Source organism: Ursus arctos, unplaced genomic scaffold (genome assembly GCF_023065955.2).
Source record: "Ursus arctos isolate Adak ecotype North America unplaced genomic scaffold, UrsArc2.0 scaffold_6, whole genome shotgun sequence".
NCBI classification, from domain to species: Eukaryota; Metazoa; Chordata; class Mammalia; order Carnivora; family Ursidae; genus Ursus; species Ursus arctos.
Genome location: NW_026623078.1, coordinates 67599669 through 67618856, shown reverse-complemented (window position 1 = coordinate 67618856; position 19188 = coordinate 67599669). Strand labels below are relative to the sequence as shown.

General features: G+C 41.4%; 1 protein-coding gene across 15 annotated transcripts in view; it reads left to right on the top strand.

Moving 5' to 3' along the window:
• The window catches only part of ENPP2 (ectonucleotide pyrophosphatase/phosphodiesterase 2), a 107386-nt gene that overhangs the window by 69586 nt on the left and 18612 nt on the right, over positions 1-19188 (top strand). For all 15 annotated transcript variants that reach the window (XM_048212449.2, XM_057307712.1, XM_048212448.2 and 12 more), the window contains 7 exons: positions 2738-2863; positions 6499-6530; positions 7222-7349; positions 10869-10956; positions 11123-11210; positions 12334-12518; positions 14918-14969. In XM_048212449.2, the coding sequence (XP_048068406.1) occupies positions 2738-2863; positions 6499-6530; positions 7222-7349; positions 10869-10956; positions 11123-11210; positions 12334-12518; positions 14918-14969 (699 nt within the window). The remainder of the gene's footprint in view (positions 1-2737; positions 2864-6498; positions 6531-7221; positions 7350-10868; positions 10957-11122; positions 11211-12333; positions 12519-14917; positions 14970-19188) is intronic.

Genomic DNA, 19188 nt, shown 5'->3' with positions numbered 1-19188 from the left:
TTAATTACTTCCTCCAAGAATGTGACATATCAGGTCCTACTATCTCGTCTCTGTTAGTCACATCTCCCCTAAAGGAGGCTATAGAGTTTATGTGGCTAAAAAAATAAATCTAAATATGATAAGGAGGATAGGATTCTTATCAAAGAAGAGATGTATAAGTAAAATGATATCCCTGTATGCACTGAGGGAATTTGAGACCCAAACCAGGAGGGCCCTGCTTCGGTTACAGAAATGGTTAAAGAGAGGAAGAAGCTGAGTTTTTCTTAAGCACCGTATGAAGTAGAAAAATTCATAACCACTTTTTTGAACATCATAAGCATTAGATATTGGAGAGCTGGAAGGGGGTCCTCAGAGGGCATTCTTATTTCCTAGCTGTGCTCCCTGATTTCTAGACAGTGCCTCCTCCATTCTAGAACTATCAGATTGAAAGAGTGACCCTGGAATGCAGTCTTACATTCCCTTCTAGGAGAGGGTTTGGGGGGAAAAAATTGGTAGACTCTTTGGTAGCTCTGTTAAGAAAGGCAGGCAAGGGGCACCTGGGTGGCACAGCGGTTAAAGCGTCTGCCTTCGGCTCAGGGCGTGATCCCGGCGTTACGGGATCGAGCCCCACGTCAGGCTCCTCCACTATGAGCCTGCTTCTTCCTCTCCCACTCCCCCTGCTTGTGTTCCCTCTCTCGCTGGCTGTCTCTATCTCTGTCGAATAAAATAAAATAAAATCTTTAAAAAAAAAAAAAAAAAAAAGAAAGGCAGGCAAGTCTCCCTAGTCAAAAGTCTGCTTTGGGCCTGTAGTTTTTTTTTTCCAGAATGTTCTAGGAAATCTAGGAGAAATTAAAAAAAAAAATAGTTGTGGGACTAACCTGCTGTTTGGCAGGGGCTAAGTGTGACCCTCTGCAAAATCATGCTCCATGGGTTTGACTTGGTGGAGAGCTACAGATAAGACAGAGATTCTGGAGCATGGGACACAGCTGATTCAATTTAAGTTGCCCAGATGTGTCAAGAGCATTTGCTCATGGGCTGGAGTCTGGTGTCTAAGAAGTGGATCAGTCCCAGGGAGTCATATGCTAGAGCAGTGTAAAGGTTTTAGATATATTAAAACTTTGTCTTACCAGGTGCAGGCTACTGAGATGAGTAGATTGCTTTGGCTTTGGGAAGCCATAGCATCCCTTTCTCGAAAGGTAGTATGGTCTAGCGTTTCAGAACCTGGGCTTTGGAGTAAGAATGTATTTCAGTGGAGTTCAAATTGCACTGTGCCACTTATGAGCTGTGGGATCCAACCTCCTCATATGTAGAATGAGAACACTAACACCATCTACAGAGAGTTGGTCTGGAGGATGAGAGGTGATGATGCTTGAGAAGCACTTCACATATGGTCTTTGAAAGCAAGAGAGATGGTCTATCCCTGGGGCAGCAGAAGTGACTTCCTAGACATGTAACCAATGGGGGGTCCTTCTAGTCTTCCACTAATACAGATTTGGAGACTTCCTCTTCCTGAGTTAACAGTGTGCTAAAACATAGTAGTTGTTCATTGTTTGACTTGTTCTTTCTGAGAGTTTAAAGGTTAAAAGACAAGTTATATACCCTTTGTGCTATGTTGGGATATGTTTTTGTCTTTCTTCATTCCAATTTGTATTGAAAAAGAGATGGGGCGTCTTGATCTGGGAATCCCAGAAGGGAATATAATTTGGATTTTATCAGGTCTGTGCCACCCTGGGTTATATTTCTTTATTCCAAAACCTTAGGACGTCCTTTACAGAATCCCTTATTCTCCCCCCCCGCCCGCCCTTAGAGAATATCTATCTATTGGATTGTGCAAAGCTGCATATTAAACCTTCACAGTTTCATGCCATCTCAGAAATTTCAAAATGACCAGCCTCCATAGTCTGTTATTCCGAGATCTGAGTTTGTATTGTTTATTTATTTATCTATTTATTTATTTATAACATTGATCAAGACTTTTTTTTTTTTTGATAGGGGCAGGAAACGAATCTTGCATGGGGGAGGAATACTTGTTGGTTAAAAAAATTCCCTATCTAGACCCTTTTTGTGTTCTAGTCGCTAGCCTTCAGTTTTGACTGATTACATTGTTTACAACTTGTTTTCAGCAATATTTTGTTTTCCAGTTTGGGTGGTCATTGGGGCTGACATTTTTTTTTTCTTTCTCATCTCTTGTTGCCAGTATTGTTTTGTCAGTAACATCCAAGGCCACCAGTGGAGACAGAGTGAGGACTGGTGATTATGTACTCAAGTCCGGAGATATATTAGAGAGAGAGAGAATTGGAAAATGACATTTTATAAAAGAGACAGAGAACTATATATTCCAGTTATTTACACCACCCCCAGCTGGGAAGAGTTTGAAGCAATCTAGAATTCTTTTTTATTTTTATATTTTTAGGGTAGATCTTTTTCATAATGACTATGTAAATAGCTTAAAAAGAAAGATCATAGGAACTTCCTTTGTCTTGCTGTTCTTGCTGAATGACTTAAGATGATCGTTGAGATGATGCATTTCAGTCTTCTAGCGCTGCGAAATGACGTGACTAAATCAAAACCCGGTGAAAAGGTGATATAAAAGAAGCATTAAATAATTTAAAGTCAAGTTAAGACATCTCAAAGGAGAGGAATCCTCGCATTAAGTTGTTACAAAAGAATTAAGGAGATGCCTGCATGTTATCTTTAGTGTCTGTGTTAAGATTTTAAGTTTACAATTGCCTGAAAACACTTCTTTTTCTCCCCTCAGGGATGGAAGATGTCACATGCGACAGAACGGAGTTCTTGAGCAATTACCTGACTAACGTGGATGACATTACATTAGTGCCTGGAACTCTAGGAAGAATTCGGTCCAAATTTAGCAATAATGCTAAATGTAAGTTGATTCTTAAAATACTAAATTGTCAGAATGGTAGTATAGTAGAGTATGTAAGGGCCTTTCCTCTGAAGCTGGAACACTTGGGTAAAAATCCTAATTTTGCTACTTCTTAGCTGAGTGGCCTTGAACACATCATGTAAACTCTAAGCCTCAATGTTTTTCATCTGAAAAATGGGATGATAATAGTGGCTACGGCTTCGTGTTGTGAAAATAAATCTGTGTACATCCCTTAGAGTGGGTCCTGGCACGTGGTAGCATTATGTAAATATTTGCCCTTGTTTTCTTTATGTGGAAAATATACTTAATTTGAGACATGCGTATAACCATAAGCTTCTTTTACAAGAGAGGAATGTTTCAAGAAGAGGTTCAGGCTTACTCTTTAGTTGAAGCTGGGGAGTCTAGGACAGGGCTGGCAGAAACACTCAGACCCTGAATGTCCCTAGGAGCCCGGCTGAAGGGGACTCTTCACCTTTATGAATGTGATTGACAGAACACAGGAGAACTATTACACCCTTGGGAAATGGCGGCCGTTCTGGAAGATTAGATATGAATAGGACAATCTTATCACTTACGTTGTACACATTCAGGTTATGATATGCTACTGACAAGAGCCTTTATTTATGGACTAAGATGTTTTAAGAGGTGTCCACCTAGCTTTTGAGAAATCCACAGTTTTGTTGGAGACATGCTGCAATTTGGGGAGAAGAAAATCTTTTAGAGGTTTTAGCCTTGGGAATAAGAAACCATTGGCACAAGTGTAAAGCTTTGGAAAATTAAGTTTTTCCCAAACTGCGTTCCTGAGTCAACACGAACGGGAACTGTTCCAAGGTCAGCTCCAGGCAACGTTGTAAAATAAACAAATGATCAGTGTTTCTGCTGCTTCTCCTCCTACCCTTTCAGTCCTTTGTGTCCTGCCCGCTCCTCTGCTCACTTGAGACAGGCAGGCCCTGGCCAGAGAGGGGGCACAAGTCACCAGGGTACTTCTTGATTTAGTATTTGCATTTTAGGGCTTAGGCAAGAAAGGTTTTGTCTATTTTGAAAGGTCCTTCAGACATCAGTAAATGTAATGGGGAGGCTGTTTTAGGGGAAAAGGAAAACTTTCTCGGGACCAATGAAATAATAACTACCAATAATTAAATATTTCATACCTTACAAACACTTGCAGACACGTGATTTCCTTTGGTGAGAGTCAGTGGAAGGGGTGGTGAGCAACATAGACAATGGTGGCAGGGTGTCTGGGTTCAAATCCCAGCTCTGCCAGGTGGTCCCTCTATGACCTTGGGCAAGCTACTTAAACGCTCCATGCCTTGGTTTCCTCATCTATAAAGTAAGGATTGTTGGAAAGATTAATGAGGGATTATCTGCATCTCACATCGATTAGTGTTTAGCACGTAGTCAGAGTTGTATAAATGTTAGCTACGGCGATGACGTTGTTCATATCACTGTTTCAGCTAAATATGCACACGGTCTTCTTTAATCCTTCTAATAACTCTGTATGCCAAGTGTTACTATCCCCTTTGTAGACAGTGGAAATCAAGGCCCAGAGAGAGGTGAAGTCACTGACTAGGAGGATGAGAGCTAGGAAGTGGCAGAGCTGGGATGTGAACCCAGATTCACCAGTTCTTAAGCGCCAGCCTGTGCTGGGGACCTCTGCCCCTCCTACAAAGTGGGAGCTGTCAGCAGGAGAGGTCTGAGAACTTCAGAACTGAAGGGTTGGTGTCATAAGCATGGACTTGGGCATTTGTTATTTTCCAGTCGTTATCTGGGATTTATCTGAGCACAAGATTGGCCCGTGCTATTTATTTTTCTTCATTAGCAAAGAACATGAACTTCCCCTGTGGGGTCCCTTTGAGGACTGTTGTTTATGAGTCCACGGAGTGTAGAGTTTTGAAGCATGGCATGCTCAGTGAGATTGCTAGAGTCCCAGTGGGCAAGCTCCCCTCTTCTAAATGCCCATTGGCTTAGTGAAGATTCGAATAGCACCTGCCTCTCAGAGTAGTTGTGAAGGACCAGAGAGAAAGTGTCTCGCACATGATAGGGACACAATTTGGGTTGACCATTGTTGCTACCATTGTGACTCACTTGCTTTCCTTTAAAAGATTCAACTGAGGGGCACCCGGGTGGCTCAGTCAGTTAAGTGTCTGCCTTCATCTCAGATCATGATCCCAGGGTCCTGGGATCGAGCCCTACCTGCATCAGGCTCCCTGCTCAGTGGGGAGCCTGCTTCTTCCTTTCCCTCTGCTCACGCCCCACCCCTTGCTTGTACTCTCTCTCTCAAATAAATAAATACAATCTTAAAAAAAAAAGATGCATCTAAAATTTAGCCCCAATTTAAGTTAAATGGGATCCACATTTTAGCTTTGGATTGCATTGTTTTAGAACCAAGATTCTGAAAACTGTCTTTGTTGAGTGTGTACTATAAGGTAAGCTTAGTCGTGCATTTTCAACAAATAAGAACAAACATTTATTTGTATTTATTAACAAATACTTATTGAGCGCCTGGTATGAACGAGGCCCTGGGGATACAGCAGGAAATGACATAGACATGACCTACTCCTCTGACATTTCAGTTTCAGGGAGGACTGCTTCACGAGGGTTGCTATCTCTTCTGTACGCTGCTTTCCTTTTCTGCTGATTCCATAATGACACACTAAAGCAAATTTTTTGAAAACAAAACAAAATCCAACCAACCTACAATCTGCTGTTTCTCTCCACCCCCCCCCCCAAAAGGGGGCCTTCAGATAATATAATCCTGTCCACAGTTTATGCACAGCCATCATTTACATAGTTTTGCTTTTAGCTCCTCCAGGGCACTGACTGAAATATCTTTTGTTCGCTTGTAGTGAAAATAAAGGAGGCTCATCTGTGTGTGTGTCTGTGGCTGGGGAGGGGCAGCTACCTGTGGAATTAGACCTGTGGTGTTCCTGAGAAAACAAAACTCCCCGTAGAAAAAAAGAACTCAATGGACTAGAAGTTTCATCTTAAAGTGGATGATAACTTGTTTCCAAGATCTGCAGATAAATAGGAAGTTATGCTAAAAGCTCCAAGTGTCCAGTTTGGTTCCTGATGTCAAATTGCAAACAAACTAAAGCCAAGATCCAGAGGGACAGTTTAGGGGAACTTAAAGATGTTTATCTAGCATTATCCTTGTGCCCTGGGAGGAGGAATTCCCTTCCAGAAGAGGACGACCAGATCTAGCAGGGAACTTTACCACAGGAGTATTTCCACTTGCGTAGCTCCAATTCACTGACCAAAATATTAAACACTCACATGCAATCTTTTTAAAGATTTATTTATTTATTTATTTATTTGAGAGAGAGAGAGTGCGAGAGAGAGCAGGGGGAGGGAGAGGGAGACAAGCAGACTCCCCGCTGAGTGGGGAGCCTGACGCAGGTCTTGATCCCAGGACCCTGAGATCATGACCTGAGCCAAAACCAAGAGTCACATTCTTAACTGACTGAGTCACCCAGGTGCCCCAATTTTACATATATTTTAAACAAAGCCTAAAGTGATAGCTCTTGGGGGGGGGGGAGGGGAGGAGAGAAAGAATTGAGTCTTTTGCTGTAAAAATTATTTCTCTCGGTGATTATAGCCATCTCTTTTGAAATTGTTCTCCCTCTCTCTTTGAACAGATGACCCTAAGGCCATTATTGCTAATCTCACAGTAAGTATTGCAGGTCACCCGGCCTCTGCCCTCAGACTAGCTTCCACACACTCGCTTGCTGGGTTCCCCTTCCCTGTGCGGCGGGAGGGACATTTTCCTTACTGCCCTGCAATCCCATATATTTGTTTCTCTAAGAATTTTCAAAACTTCAAAACTGTGGACAGCTGCAGGCTCCCTAATGGTCTTGGCAGTGATACAAACTGAGAATATTTGATCTTTCCATTAGAACTGAAAAGTACTCATTCATGAGTAAACAAATCCTTACGCTCTCTGAACCAGATCTGCCCATCACCCTGTTTCATCGTCCCCCCCATGCAGGATGTAATCACCCAGGCCCAAGTGTGCGTCCTCCTCCCTTCCCGCCCCACCTCCCATCCCCTGACTTGAAGTAGTTGGAAAAGGCTTGAGAGTTTGAGTTGCTCTTAGTGATAGTCTCACAAGTCAGGAATGTATCCTGAAAATTCCTAACTACCCTCTGATAACCTTCCATGTCATCTACCAAGTTATCAAATCCCCTTTGAACCTAGTCGTTTTCAGCTTGTATTATTTGGTAGGGGATAACAAATTCTATTTATTCACTAACCAGCCTTTTGTTTGGCTTAAAACTGCCTTTGACTTTCTAGAGAGAGAGTATCTAGGGCTTTTTCTAGAAAATAGTCCATATAAAGTCCAATTTCCATTTCTATTTCAGTGTAAAAAACCAGATCAGCACTTTAAGCCTTACATGAAACAACACCTTCCCAAACGCTTGCACTACGCCAACAACAGAAGAATTGAGGACATCCACTTACTGGTGGACCGCAGATGGCACGTCGCAAGGTGACTTGGGGGTTGGCAGGGACTGTTTTTGATCTTCATAACCACCTCTTTGGCAACTGGAGTGCTATAAGGGAAAAAAAGGAATAAAAAAGGAAATCTCAGTTGGAAATCCCACCATTTGCAAAGACTCTTTAGGCTAGATAAACAATTAGTGCTGAGCCGACACATCTCTGTTTTCTGGATCCCAGCTTCTTGGTGTCTCTTTGAAGTCTCTCAATGCATCTCTGTGTGGTCTTTCTCTCTTTTTCTCTCTCTTTTTCTCTCTCCTTTCATTTTTTAAACTTACATCTTAGCCTCTATTCTTATTACTTGAGTAGGTTAAAAGTACGCCTGGGACATTGACTTACCACAACTGGACTGATTTGGTCTGGGTTGACAAGACTTACCCTGTAACAACGTTTGTAGAGGAGTTTAGAAAATGTTGTTAATCTTAACACTTCTGTTACTGGGGGCACGTTTTATACTGCCTTAAATATTTCAGATGTTTGCCTTCTTTTGAACTATAAAGGACTTTCCAATATTTAAGAGGCTGTTTCTTGCTCTTGAATCTGGTGTAGAATGTGTCCAGAAATTCTAAGCACTTTCAAAGAATTAAGCATTAAAAGTTTATCCATTCTCAAACAGACCTGGCAGAAGCCCTTTTCCGTTCACTCTTGCTCTGACTTTCTCCTTAAGAAAAGCTTCGTGAGTTGGTTTGTGGTAATAATTGAACTACCGTATAGTAGTTGGGTATTTCAATGAGTTTACAAGGGAGCAAAGATGACGAGAAGATGGCAGTCCTCTAGAAACTCACATCGGTATGAAGCACCTGGTGAGACACATGTGACAAATACATAAATATCCTACTGTAATTGTTAGGGTGCTACACAGAGTTAAATATGTAGGATTATGAAGAGAGATGTATGAAGACTAGAAATTATTGAAATCATTTAGAACGGACATAGGGTGTCTTCATGGAATAGTTACAAAGATGTGAACGACTTGGGCTTGGCTGACTGTGTCCTCTGGAGGGCCTTTTACATATGGGGTGGCTTGGAAGAGAGCAAATTCGGCACAGCTGGTAGGTTGATATGAAGGAAAACTGGGAGCTTAGTAGAAGCGAGAGATGGTGACAGTTGACCAAATTAGCGGAGACCAAAGCCAGGTATTTTTTTTTTATTATATTATGTTAGTCATCATACAGTACATCCCTGGTTTCCAATGTAAAGTTCAATGATTCATTAGTTGCGTATAACACCCAGTGAACCATGCAATACGTGCCCTCCTTACTACCCATCACCAGTCTATCCCATTTCCCCACCCCCCTCCCCTCTTAGGCCCTCAGTTTATTTCTCAGAGTCCATAGTCTCTCATGCTTCATTCCCCCTTCTGATTATCCCCCCTTTCTTTATCCCTTTCGTCCCCTACCGATCTTCCTAGTTCTTATGTTCCATAGATGAGAAATCATATGATAATTGTCTTTCTCTGCTTGACTTTTTTCACTTAGCATTATCTCCTCCAGTGCTGTCCATGTTGCAGCAAATGTTGAGAATTCGTTCTTTCTGATAGCTGAGTAATATTCCATTGTATATATGGACCACAACTTCTTAATCCAGTCATCTATTGAAGGGCATCTCGGTTCCTTCCACGCTTTGGCTATTGTGGACAATGCTGCTATGAACATTGGGGTGCATATGGCCCTTCTCTTCACTACGTCTGTATCTTTGGGGTAAATACCCAATAGTGCAATGGCTGGGTCATAGGGTAGCTCAATTTTTAACTTTTTAAGGGACCTCCACACTGTCTTCCGGAGTGGCTGTACCAACTTGCATTCCCACCAACAGTGTAGGAGGGATCCCCTTTCTCCACATCCTCTCCAACAATTGTTGTTTCTTGCCTTGTCAATTTTTGTCATTCTAACTGGCGTAAGGTGGTATCTCAGTGTGGTTTTGATTTGAATTTCCCTGATGGCTAATGATTTTGAACATTTTTTCATGTGTCTGTTAGCCATTTGTATGTCTTCATTGGAAAAGTGCCTGTTCATATCTTCTGCCCATTTTTTGATTTGTTTATTTGTTTCTCGTGTATTGAGTTTGAGAAGTTCTTTGTAGATCTTGGATACCAGTCTTTTATCTGTAGTGTCATTTGCAAATATATTCTCCCATTCCGTGGGCTGCCTCTTAGTTTTTTTGACTGTTTCCTTGGCTGTGCAGAAGCTTTTTGTCTTGATGAAGTCCCACAGGTTCATTTTATCTTTTGTTTCTCTTGCCTTTGGAGATGTGTCATGAAAAAGGTTGCTTTGGCCGATGTCGTAGAGGTTGCTGCTTATGTTCTCCTCTAGGATTTTGATGGATTCTTGTCTCACATCGAGGTCTTTCATCCATTTGGAGTTTATTTTTGTGTATGGTGTGAGAGAGTGGTCAAGTTTCATTCTTCTGCATGTAGCTGTCCAATTTTCCCAGCACCATTTATTGAAGAGACTGTCTTTTTTCCACTGGATGTTTTTTCCTGCTTTATCAAAGATTAGTTGCCCAAAGAGCCGAAGGTCCATTTCTGGGTTCTCTATTCTGTTCCATTGGTCTATGTGTCTGTTTTTGTGCCAGTACCATGCTGTCTTTGTGATCCAAAGCCAGGTATTTTAATCATCAGTAAATCTTTTAATCTTTTTAATTGCATTGTTGAGTTATCATATGCACAGATCTTATTATCCCAAGCAGAAAGTACTTTTCTTAAGAGAGGGGCCCCAAATGTTTAATTTGTTTTGCACCAAGCACTTTAGTTCAGGGCAGTAGACCCTGTAAGTGCTTATAAGGATCCATAGAAAGGGGACCCATGGGAAAATTTGTATTAATAAATGTGAAAGTGTTTTTGGCAAAGTGCTATGTGACACTTAAGCAAAAGGCATCTTCCTGTCACAGCAGGAAGGTCAAGTGGTTTTGATGCCTAGAGAGCAATGTTTTCACTTTTGATTTCTAAATAGAGATGTTGTCTAGGTGAGTCTGGGCTTTTGTGAAATATGTCACTATTATATGTTAGGTTTACCACTCAGTTATACTCTCCAGCTGTATCCTACTGATAGGTAAATTTGTGTGCATTTTTATAAAATACAGATCTCCATTCATTGATGAAGAATCCCATGTTTAAAAAGCGCCTAGTATGTGCTTGGCATTGTTCACTCCTATATCCCAAACAAACATGGCCCCAGAGTGGAGAATCCTACAGTTTTGGAGCTAGTGAAGCACACAGGAGACAGAACATTACCTGTGACAAATGCTTTGCTCAGTGCAAGCATGAGATACGAGGAAGGTACCTGACTTCTGTTCAGAGGTCCCCTTTTGTCCTGGGCCAATTGTCAAAATAAAGCCACTTGGGGAAAATGAATAGTATCATCTTTTCAACACTGCAGCAATGACACAATTGAAATAGAGACAAATATGCTTGTACTATCCACTTCTTAGAGAGATTTTCTATGCCCAAATTGGCTTTTTATGAGGGATTTCATGAGAAATCCTGACTAATCCTACAATTATTTCAATGTAGGAAACCTTTGGATGTATATAAGAAACCATCAGGAAAATGTTTTTTCCAGGGAGACCATGGATTTGATAACAAAGTCAACAGCATGCAGGTATGACCAGAGACCTGTGAGTGGAAAATGTATTTTAGTGATTCTCGGAAGCGCCAGAGAAGAGGGGCGTGAGTGAAGCTGTACAGTATTCGTAAACACGGGAAGGGTTGCTACTGGATATTAGCAATGTCTAATTGTTTTTGTTTATTTTCTTTTCTTTTGAAAGACTGTTTTTGTAGGTTATGGCCCAACGTTTAAGTACAAGACTAAAGTGCCTCCATTTGAAAACATTGAACTTTACAATGTGATGTGTGGTAAGTCTCTTATTTAATTAAAGCCAATGGAGCAATCTGAGTTATCATATGAACTTCCTCAGGGTCAGAGAAAGAACTGAGGTGCCTGTTTTCTAGGACACTTCACCTCTCTGCAAAAAAAAAAAAAAAAAAAAAAAAAAATGGTGGTAACGTGCCCATTGGTTTGAAGGACAGAATGTCATCCCCTTCTAAGGCTTCTTTGTCTTCCTTTAACAGTTGACTAATGGGGCGTTTTCATAGTGTTGCTGTTGGCAGCCTCTGGCTGATCTCACATCACATTACAGTTTGACACCACTGGTCAGAGACCCGGTGAAGCAAGAAGAGTTCTCACAGAGCTTTCTCCCACCTCCATCTCTCGTGTTGCAGCCCAGTTAAAATGTTGCCAGCTTGCATCCTGGCCAGCTATTTATGTGCTCCTAATTATTTTTCTTCCTTAAGCTTCTAGTTGCTGAATGAGGACAACTTTTCCTATTTAGTAAGGGAGTGCCAGTCTGGTGGTTAGAGGGGGAGTCTGAAAGTCGGGTCTCCTGGGTTCTTTTCCCATCTTGGCTGCTAGCTCTCTCCTGTCCTGCCTCTCAGCTTAGGCGAGTCACTGTGTGCCCGCTTGGCAACCGTTCACTTGCTATGAAATCAGCCTGTTCATTTCACAGCAGCCTTTCAAGGCACCGGGCCAAGCCCCCTCTTCTCCCCATACTTTTGTGGAGTGCATTAGAGGGCAGGCAAGAGGTTATTTATTGATTATAAGTCTCATTTCAAAAGGTGGGATAAAAAGTCTCACCTCCGTAGAAAGGCATTGACTCTGACGCTGGTAGTCCCTGTAGCGGTCACAGACATAAGAAGTAGCTAGGCAGGGCCCCATTCATTCCCTCTTTCTTTTAGGGAATGTCTTTCTCTACGGTTGGGCAACGACCGTGGCTATTTCAGAAAGCTGTGGCAAGTCATGGTCGGGCTAGCATGGTTCAGGAACAAAGAAAGGAGTGCCTACAACTAATTTTGGCTTTGTCCAATTGGGATTTGTGTTCAGAGTTTTCAGACCCTTGGAACATCAATGGTTTTGACTCTTACTGTACCTCATCAAAAAATATTTATAAAGCACCTGGCTTCGTTTCTTTCTTCTCACCAGATCTCCTGGGCTTGAAGCCAGCTCCTAATAACGGGACCCATGGAAGTTTGAATCATCTCCTGCGCACTAATACCTTCAGGCCAACCATGCCAGAGGAAGTTACCAGACCTAACTATCCAGGGATTATGTACCTTCAGTCTGACTTTGACCTGGGCTGTAACTGTGATGAAAAAGTAGAACCGAAGGTAGACATAATCTTTATGTTTATCATGGAGGAGCTTGTTGGGTGCCGAGCAGTGCTGTCCAGTAGAACTTTCCGTGATGATGTGAATGGTCTATATCGGTGCTGGCCACTGGCCAGATATGGTCTTTAAGCACTTGAAATGAAAATTTAAATTTTGTTTAATTACTTTAAATCGAAAGAGCGCTATATGGCCGTGGCTACCATTTTGGGTAGCATAGACATAGAGAACAAGGCGCAAAAAGGGAGAATTCATGATGCCGCTCTGGAGAGTCACAATTCCCAGCCAAAGGCTTTTCCTTTTTTTCAGCCTGGATCATGTGTCTATCTGTCATGGTCCCAATAGGAAACAGATGGCCTATGTGCAAAAGATTTTAAAGAGAGTTGAAAGGGATTATGTGAATCATGTTTACTGAGAGGGCTCTTTACACAGGCTGGGCAGGGTAGAGGCAAGGCAGTGAGGGATGGTATGGCACCTGGGGGCTAGCAGGGTGTCAGTCCTAGGCCCGAACAATAAAGGGACTACAACATAGCGAGAGAACTGTACAGGGAGGAATTCTGGGACTTGGTAGGTGGGTGCAGCTAGTACGCTGCACCTGGTGGGAGGAACCTGGGGGAGTGAATACCCTCTGTTGTCTCTCCTCTAATTCCCGCTGGTGCCTTGCATTGGTGGAGGCCAGCAGGGAGCTGGAGGGCAAGCTGGCTCTTTGGTACAGTCCCTAGAGGTCAGTCTCCCAGGGTGCAGAGCAGGGGAGAGGAGGGCGCAGCATGGATGGGGAGGAGGGTGGTGCTAATAGAACACCACCCAGCACGCTGGGTTTGGACAATTGTTGAACACCAAACTGCAAGTGTTAAGCAATAATTTGCTTATTGAATTTTATATTGATCGAAGACCTTTATAGTTACCAATCAGTGCTCTGACAGCAAGAAATAATCAGTGTTCCCACACCGAGTTGATGTTATTCCAACACAAAGCAAAGAAAAATCTGTCATTTTTGCATGTGTGGTTTTATTATGGGTAAATGGGTGAACCTTCGATTAGACCTTGAAAAAATGGCACATAGTTCTCCTGCCTGCCCTGTCCCCTTCTACTATTTGCTACCTTCCAGGATTCCTAGGGGCCTGGGAGCCACAGGAATGGAAAAGCTCACCACCGGAGGAATTCAGTTTGCTCTTCTTCCCCCAACCCCTTTTATTTCTCCTTCCTCCTCTTGCTCCTGACAAGAGCCAACAAAGCTAATTACTCTCAGGCAGGTAATTTCTCAGACCTCAGCTGGAGGCGTGCATTGCCAAGGTCAACAGGAAGTGGCCTTTGAGGTAGATTCCAAATATAACTTTAGAGGAATCTTGTAGTTGTATCTTGCTTTCTGAGTTACCTTTCTTCTGGAAAACAAGAAATATTTTGGATTTGTTATCTGAAACCATTTTAGACAAATTCTGGATTATCTTTATTTTGTCTATGGGCTTCTCCAAAGGCTGCATTCTTTTTCTTTAAAAAAAAAAAATCCAGACATCCTGAGAAGGTATACAGATTAATAAAATAAATACCACAATACACACATCACGAGGCAAAAATGTTACAGATTCAGCGGAAGCTCTATGCGTACACTCTCCCTGCCAATCCCACTTCATTCCTACCCCAAAGGTAATTAAGTATCTTGAATTTAGTGTAGGTAATTGCCAGACAGGTCGCTGTACTTTTGCTCCATACATATATATCTCTTACATAATATATTAGTTAATCTTTAAAATAGTTCTCTAAAATAACCTATGGTATGGTTTTGCATATTATACATTTATATGTCAATACCGTTGCACTATATGTATCCTGCAGTTATTTTGGTCATCGTATTTTTGAGATTTGTCTAGTGGTTAGCTCCTCCGAACAATGCTGCGGTAGACATTATGGCCGGTGTTCACGTGCACAGAGGCTAGAGTGTCTGTAGGACATACAGTAAAGGAGAGAGTTGCCGAGCCATTACTTCCCAACCTTGGAAAAAGTGGTTTCACTAATTAGTTTGGGAATCACTTTAGCGTACCTAGGATTAATCTGAAATATTGAGGTAGTATTCTAATTAGTTTACGGATCTATGTGCCCAAATAACCATTCTTACCAGCTAGTTTGGAACTTGCTTCTGTGATTATCCACAGTTTTAGGGAAAGGAAACAAAGTCCTGGAGAGATTAAAGAAGGGGCTCGTGACCATAGATGTCCTAGCAGGTGGAGCCTGGAATGTCAATTTGAGATCAAATAGTAATTCCTCTGCAGAACTTAGGGAATTTAGGATCCTGTTTTGAATTTACAAGATGCCAAGTAGAAAGAAGCTTGCAGGAAAGACAGGACATTTCTGATTTGCTTTTTTTTTTTTTTTCTCCTTTCCTTTTCTGGTTTTCACACATGAAGAACAAATTGGATGAACTCAACAGACGCCTTCATATAAAAGGGTCTACAGAAGGTGAGGAGTTGATGGGGAAAAAACAATCAGATAAGTTATTGTTTTTAGTTTTCAGAGATTGAAGAGACTTCTGGTTTACTTCATAGTGTAAGCACAATATTTTTTAAAATGAAGATTTGGGTTGTGACGTGATTTTCATATCCATCTGGCAAAGGGTATTGGTTTATTTTAGGCTATGCAAGATGCCAGCTTTTAATAGCCAGAAAAATTCCATTAGCTTTTTTGTTTCTCAGTAGCTTTTAGGCTCTTTGAAAAAAAAAGGCATACCACTGTGATCTGATGGGGACTTCTATGAAGGGACTGGAAGTCACAGTTATAAATAGTAGCAGCCGGTACCTGTGAGGAAGCTTACGTACCTGGAGAGGCAATGGATATATTGTGGGGAGAGATACACAGAAGGAACCAAATTGGAACTTCCTCTTTACATAAGGATCATCTTGAGCCCTCTATCTTATTCTCCTCTTATTGTATGTACACAAATACAATGTGCAATGATAATATGCGTGTGTTCGTCAACTTTTGCAAGCTTGTGACTAAAGAAGAGAGTCTCAGTGGTTTGTACCAAGAAAGCTGCATTTCTTGCTCGCGTTTCGGTATTGACCATAGGCCAAGTGTGGCTGTAGGTTCTCTTTATTCTGGGATGCAGGCTGAAGGAACAGCCCCTCGCTGGGGCATGCCCTTCTGCTGGCAGAGGGGAGAGAGGAACAGCAGGACCATGCAGTGGCTCTCAGTGCTTCTGCTTTTATGAGGCATTTGTCATCACCATTCCCGGTTGACTGATTTCAGAGCACTTGAAACCAATGGAGTAGGGAAGTCTCCTTTCCACAGGGATGCTGTCCTGCAAGACACATGCCAATGGGTATTACTCCTTTACGGAAGGGCAGTCAGGAAGAAGGAACAATAATGCAGTCTACCTCACAAGCTCTTCCTTCTGGTTTTGAAATTCCAGAAAATGAGAAGAAAATAGAAGGCGAGGGAGATGGGCTAGCATCTTGCTGCAGCAAAGGAATAACGAGAAGTATATTAGAAAGCAGACAGAACTCAAACACAGCGGCTCCAAGTCAGGCAGCAAAGATGCACGTTGTCAGATTCCGCCGAGAGCATTATTTGAGTTATCAGCTTGTTGTAGGGCCCCGTTCACCATATGTGTTGTTTTCAGCCTGGTTAAGTAAAGGACAAGGAGACCAGTAGATTTTATTTAGTTGACTTATTTTCCTTTTTTTTTTTTTTTTTCAGAGAGAGTGTGAGAGCTTGGGGGAGGGGCAGAAGGAGGGAGAGAATCTTAAGTGGACTCCATGCCCAGCACAGAGCCTCACTCTGGGCTTGATCTCAGAACCCAGAGATCATGACCTGAGCAAAAATGAAGAGTCGGAAGCTAAACCGACTGAGCCACCCAGAAGCCCCTTATTTTCCCTTTTTTTTTTTTTTAATATTTTATTTATTTATTTGAGAGAGAGAGAGACAGAGACACAGAGCACGAGCAGGGAGGGGGCACTAATAAAATAGTTAATTATGATAACTTCTAACGGACTCTTGTGTTTTTGCTGGTTCAGGCTCTGGCTATTCATGATACTAAGGCATTTCCATTTTGGGAAAAAATCCTGCATTTGACTTGATGGCAGTGCGCTCATGTGACAAACCCAGTCGCACGGCTCAGCACAAACAGTAGTCTCAAACTTCGGAGCGTGAAAATAAGAAGTATCTTGTAGGCGAAGCACCGACTTTCAGGGCTGGAAGGAGCTGTAGTTAGTGACTGTTCCTCCCCATTGCTCTGCTCACAGGTGAACGGAAGTGTCTTATTTCAGGATGATTTCACATCACTGAGGCTTAACGTTGATATGTTTTCACGGAACTAGACCTTCACAGGTGTGAGTTGAGTGCCTACTCTGCACCGGGCACTGGTTTCTCTGAGACATCATTTGCTTCCGTCAGCTGTGTCGCTGATAGTTTCCTGCATATGGGCATCACAATGGTGACAGAAAATATTAGGGGAGGATCACGGTAGCCCGTCTTTTTGGTCTGCTCCTGACCTAGTGGGAGAGTCTTTAATGGTGCAAGAGAGACTTTAGAACTCTTACACGGAATAAAAATAATTATGTACCGTTGTCTTATTATGTGCAAAGCATTTCATTGTGTAGATTCTGGGTAATGTGTAAGCCTCTGGATTCCCTTCCCTGTCTTCCTGTATCTCCGTCTCTTGGTCATTGGCTATCTCCTTAAGGGTCCTATCTCAGTCATTTATGAAGTCACCAAGTGACATTTTCTTGGTCAGAGTTATCTCCGGTCTTTGTGGTGTTTCCTGGGTCATAAATTTCATCTCCCACTTGAAATACTGCGTGTCTGCTCCACTGGAGCAGAGCGGCATGAATTTGCGTCACTGTGCGTGTAAGCGCAAGCACAGGCTATGTTCAGAAGATGACTTCTCCCTTCTGGATATCTTTGAATATATATTGAGCCTTTTAAGGCATTTTGTAGACCTAAAATTCTATACAAATGTAAAATTGTATTATTTTTATTCCTAGTTTTTTTTTTAATCCCTAGTTTGTTTGTTTTTAAAACACCTATCGGTAGCTGATTTTTTTCATAAGAAACCACGTGCTGGGCACATTCCATTTGTTACCCTCGTGTGTGGCTATGTCAATGTCATATGCCACACACCCCTGCACACAGAATCTGTACAAGTTGTACATCACAGTAGTGAAACAACCCAGGGGATACTTGATGTCTAGTAAATTAATCTTGGGCAGTATTTTGCTATAAATATTCAAACTGTTATAGGATCGAGTCTTTCACTAAAATGAGGAGGAAAAAAATACATGACCTTCAAAATTGGTATCTCAACTGCTTGCTTAAGCCTTACTATTTCTAGATTTGTGGTGAATTCTGGATTTTAATTGCATGACTGTTGTTGTTTCCAAATCACATATATTTCACGTCTTAGCAAATTTGCTGTGCAATGAAAACTTATTTCTTTGAGCCATTGAGTCAATATATGAATGAATGAACAAATGGAAAATTTTAAATATCTCATAGCAAGCGATTTGGGCACCATAGCCAGGTATAATTTTCACTTTAAGAATGGTTATACTATTTATTTTTTACCTTAGTCTTTCCTCTATTTACATGGGTATAAAAATGTTTTATATTTTGCTAGGTTAACATTCACTATCATCTTCATGAAGAAAGGAATTAAAAATCATTTTAACACCGAATATATTGGACTCTTTATCACATACAATAAGAAGTTAATTTGGATAGAAAAATGACTGAAACACTAATAACTCTTGTGAAGTTTAAAGCAGAAAGGGACTACACTAGCAGGGAATCTTCTATGTAGCTCTTTTCAATGCTGAGATCTTTCTAATTTTTGTTATTTCTGGAGATGTTAGCTATGCTAGAGAAAGAAGGAGATATGCTTGTGTTTCTCTGTGTGTATCCTTATGTGTGTGTTGAGGAAGATTTTGAAAAAATCAATAAATAGTATAATTCTTTATGATATATTAAGATTCAAGATGAATTAGATGCAACAGTCACTGAATTTTAATATTCCTGGTGAAGTAGGGCATATGCCTTTTACAAAATCACTGCAGTTAAACTACAACCACTTTGGGTCAAGACTGAGCTGGGTGCTTTACCTATTTTGTCTCTAACCAGTGCAATGTGCCAGTGAGATATGAAGCTTTGGGAGATTAAGTTACAGAATCACAGAACTTTCAAAAGCTGAGATGAGATTTGACTCCAGTTCTATGTGGCACTAAAGCCCTTGTGCTTTTCTTTGTAAATGCTTCTTATTCTAAGGGTTGATATGAAGAGAAAATATCAAGAGAATCTCCATGCTTATCAGGGTTTAGAAGTTGTTTCTGAAGTACTAGATGCTTTGATACAAATTGCGATTCTTTCTTTAAAAATTAATTGGTTTATTTCAATTTGTTTAAATTCCAGTTAATTAACATACAGTGTAATATTCGTTTCAGGTGTACACTTTAGTAATTCAATACTTCCATACAACACCTGGTGCTTATCACAAGTGTTCTCCTTAATCCCCATCACCTATTCAACACATCTCCCCACCCACCTCCCCTCTGGTAACCATCATTTGTTTTCTATAGTTAAGAGTCTGTTTCTTGCTTTGTCTCTCTTTTTGCCCTGTGATCGTTTGTTTTGTTCCTTAAATTCCACATATGAGTGAAACCATATGGCATTTATCTTTCTCTGAATG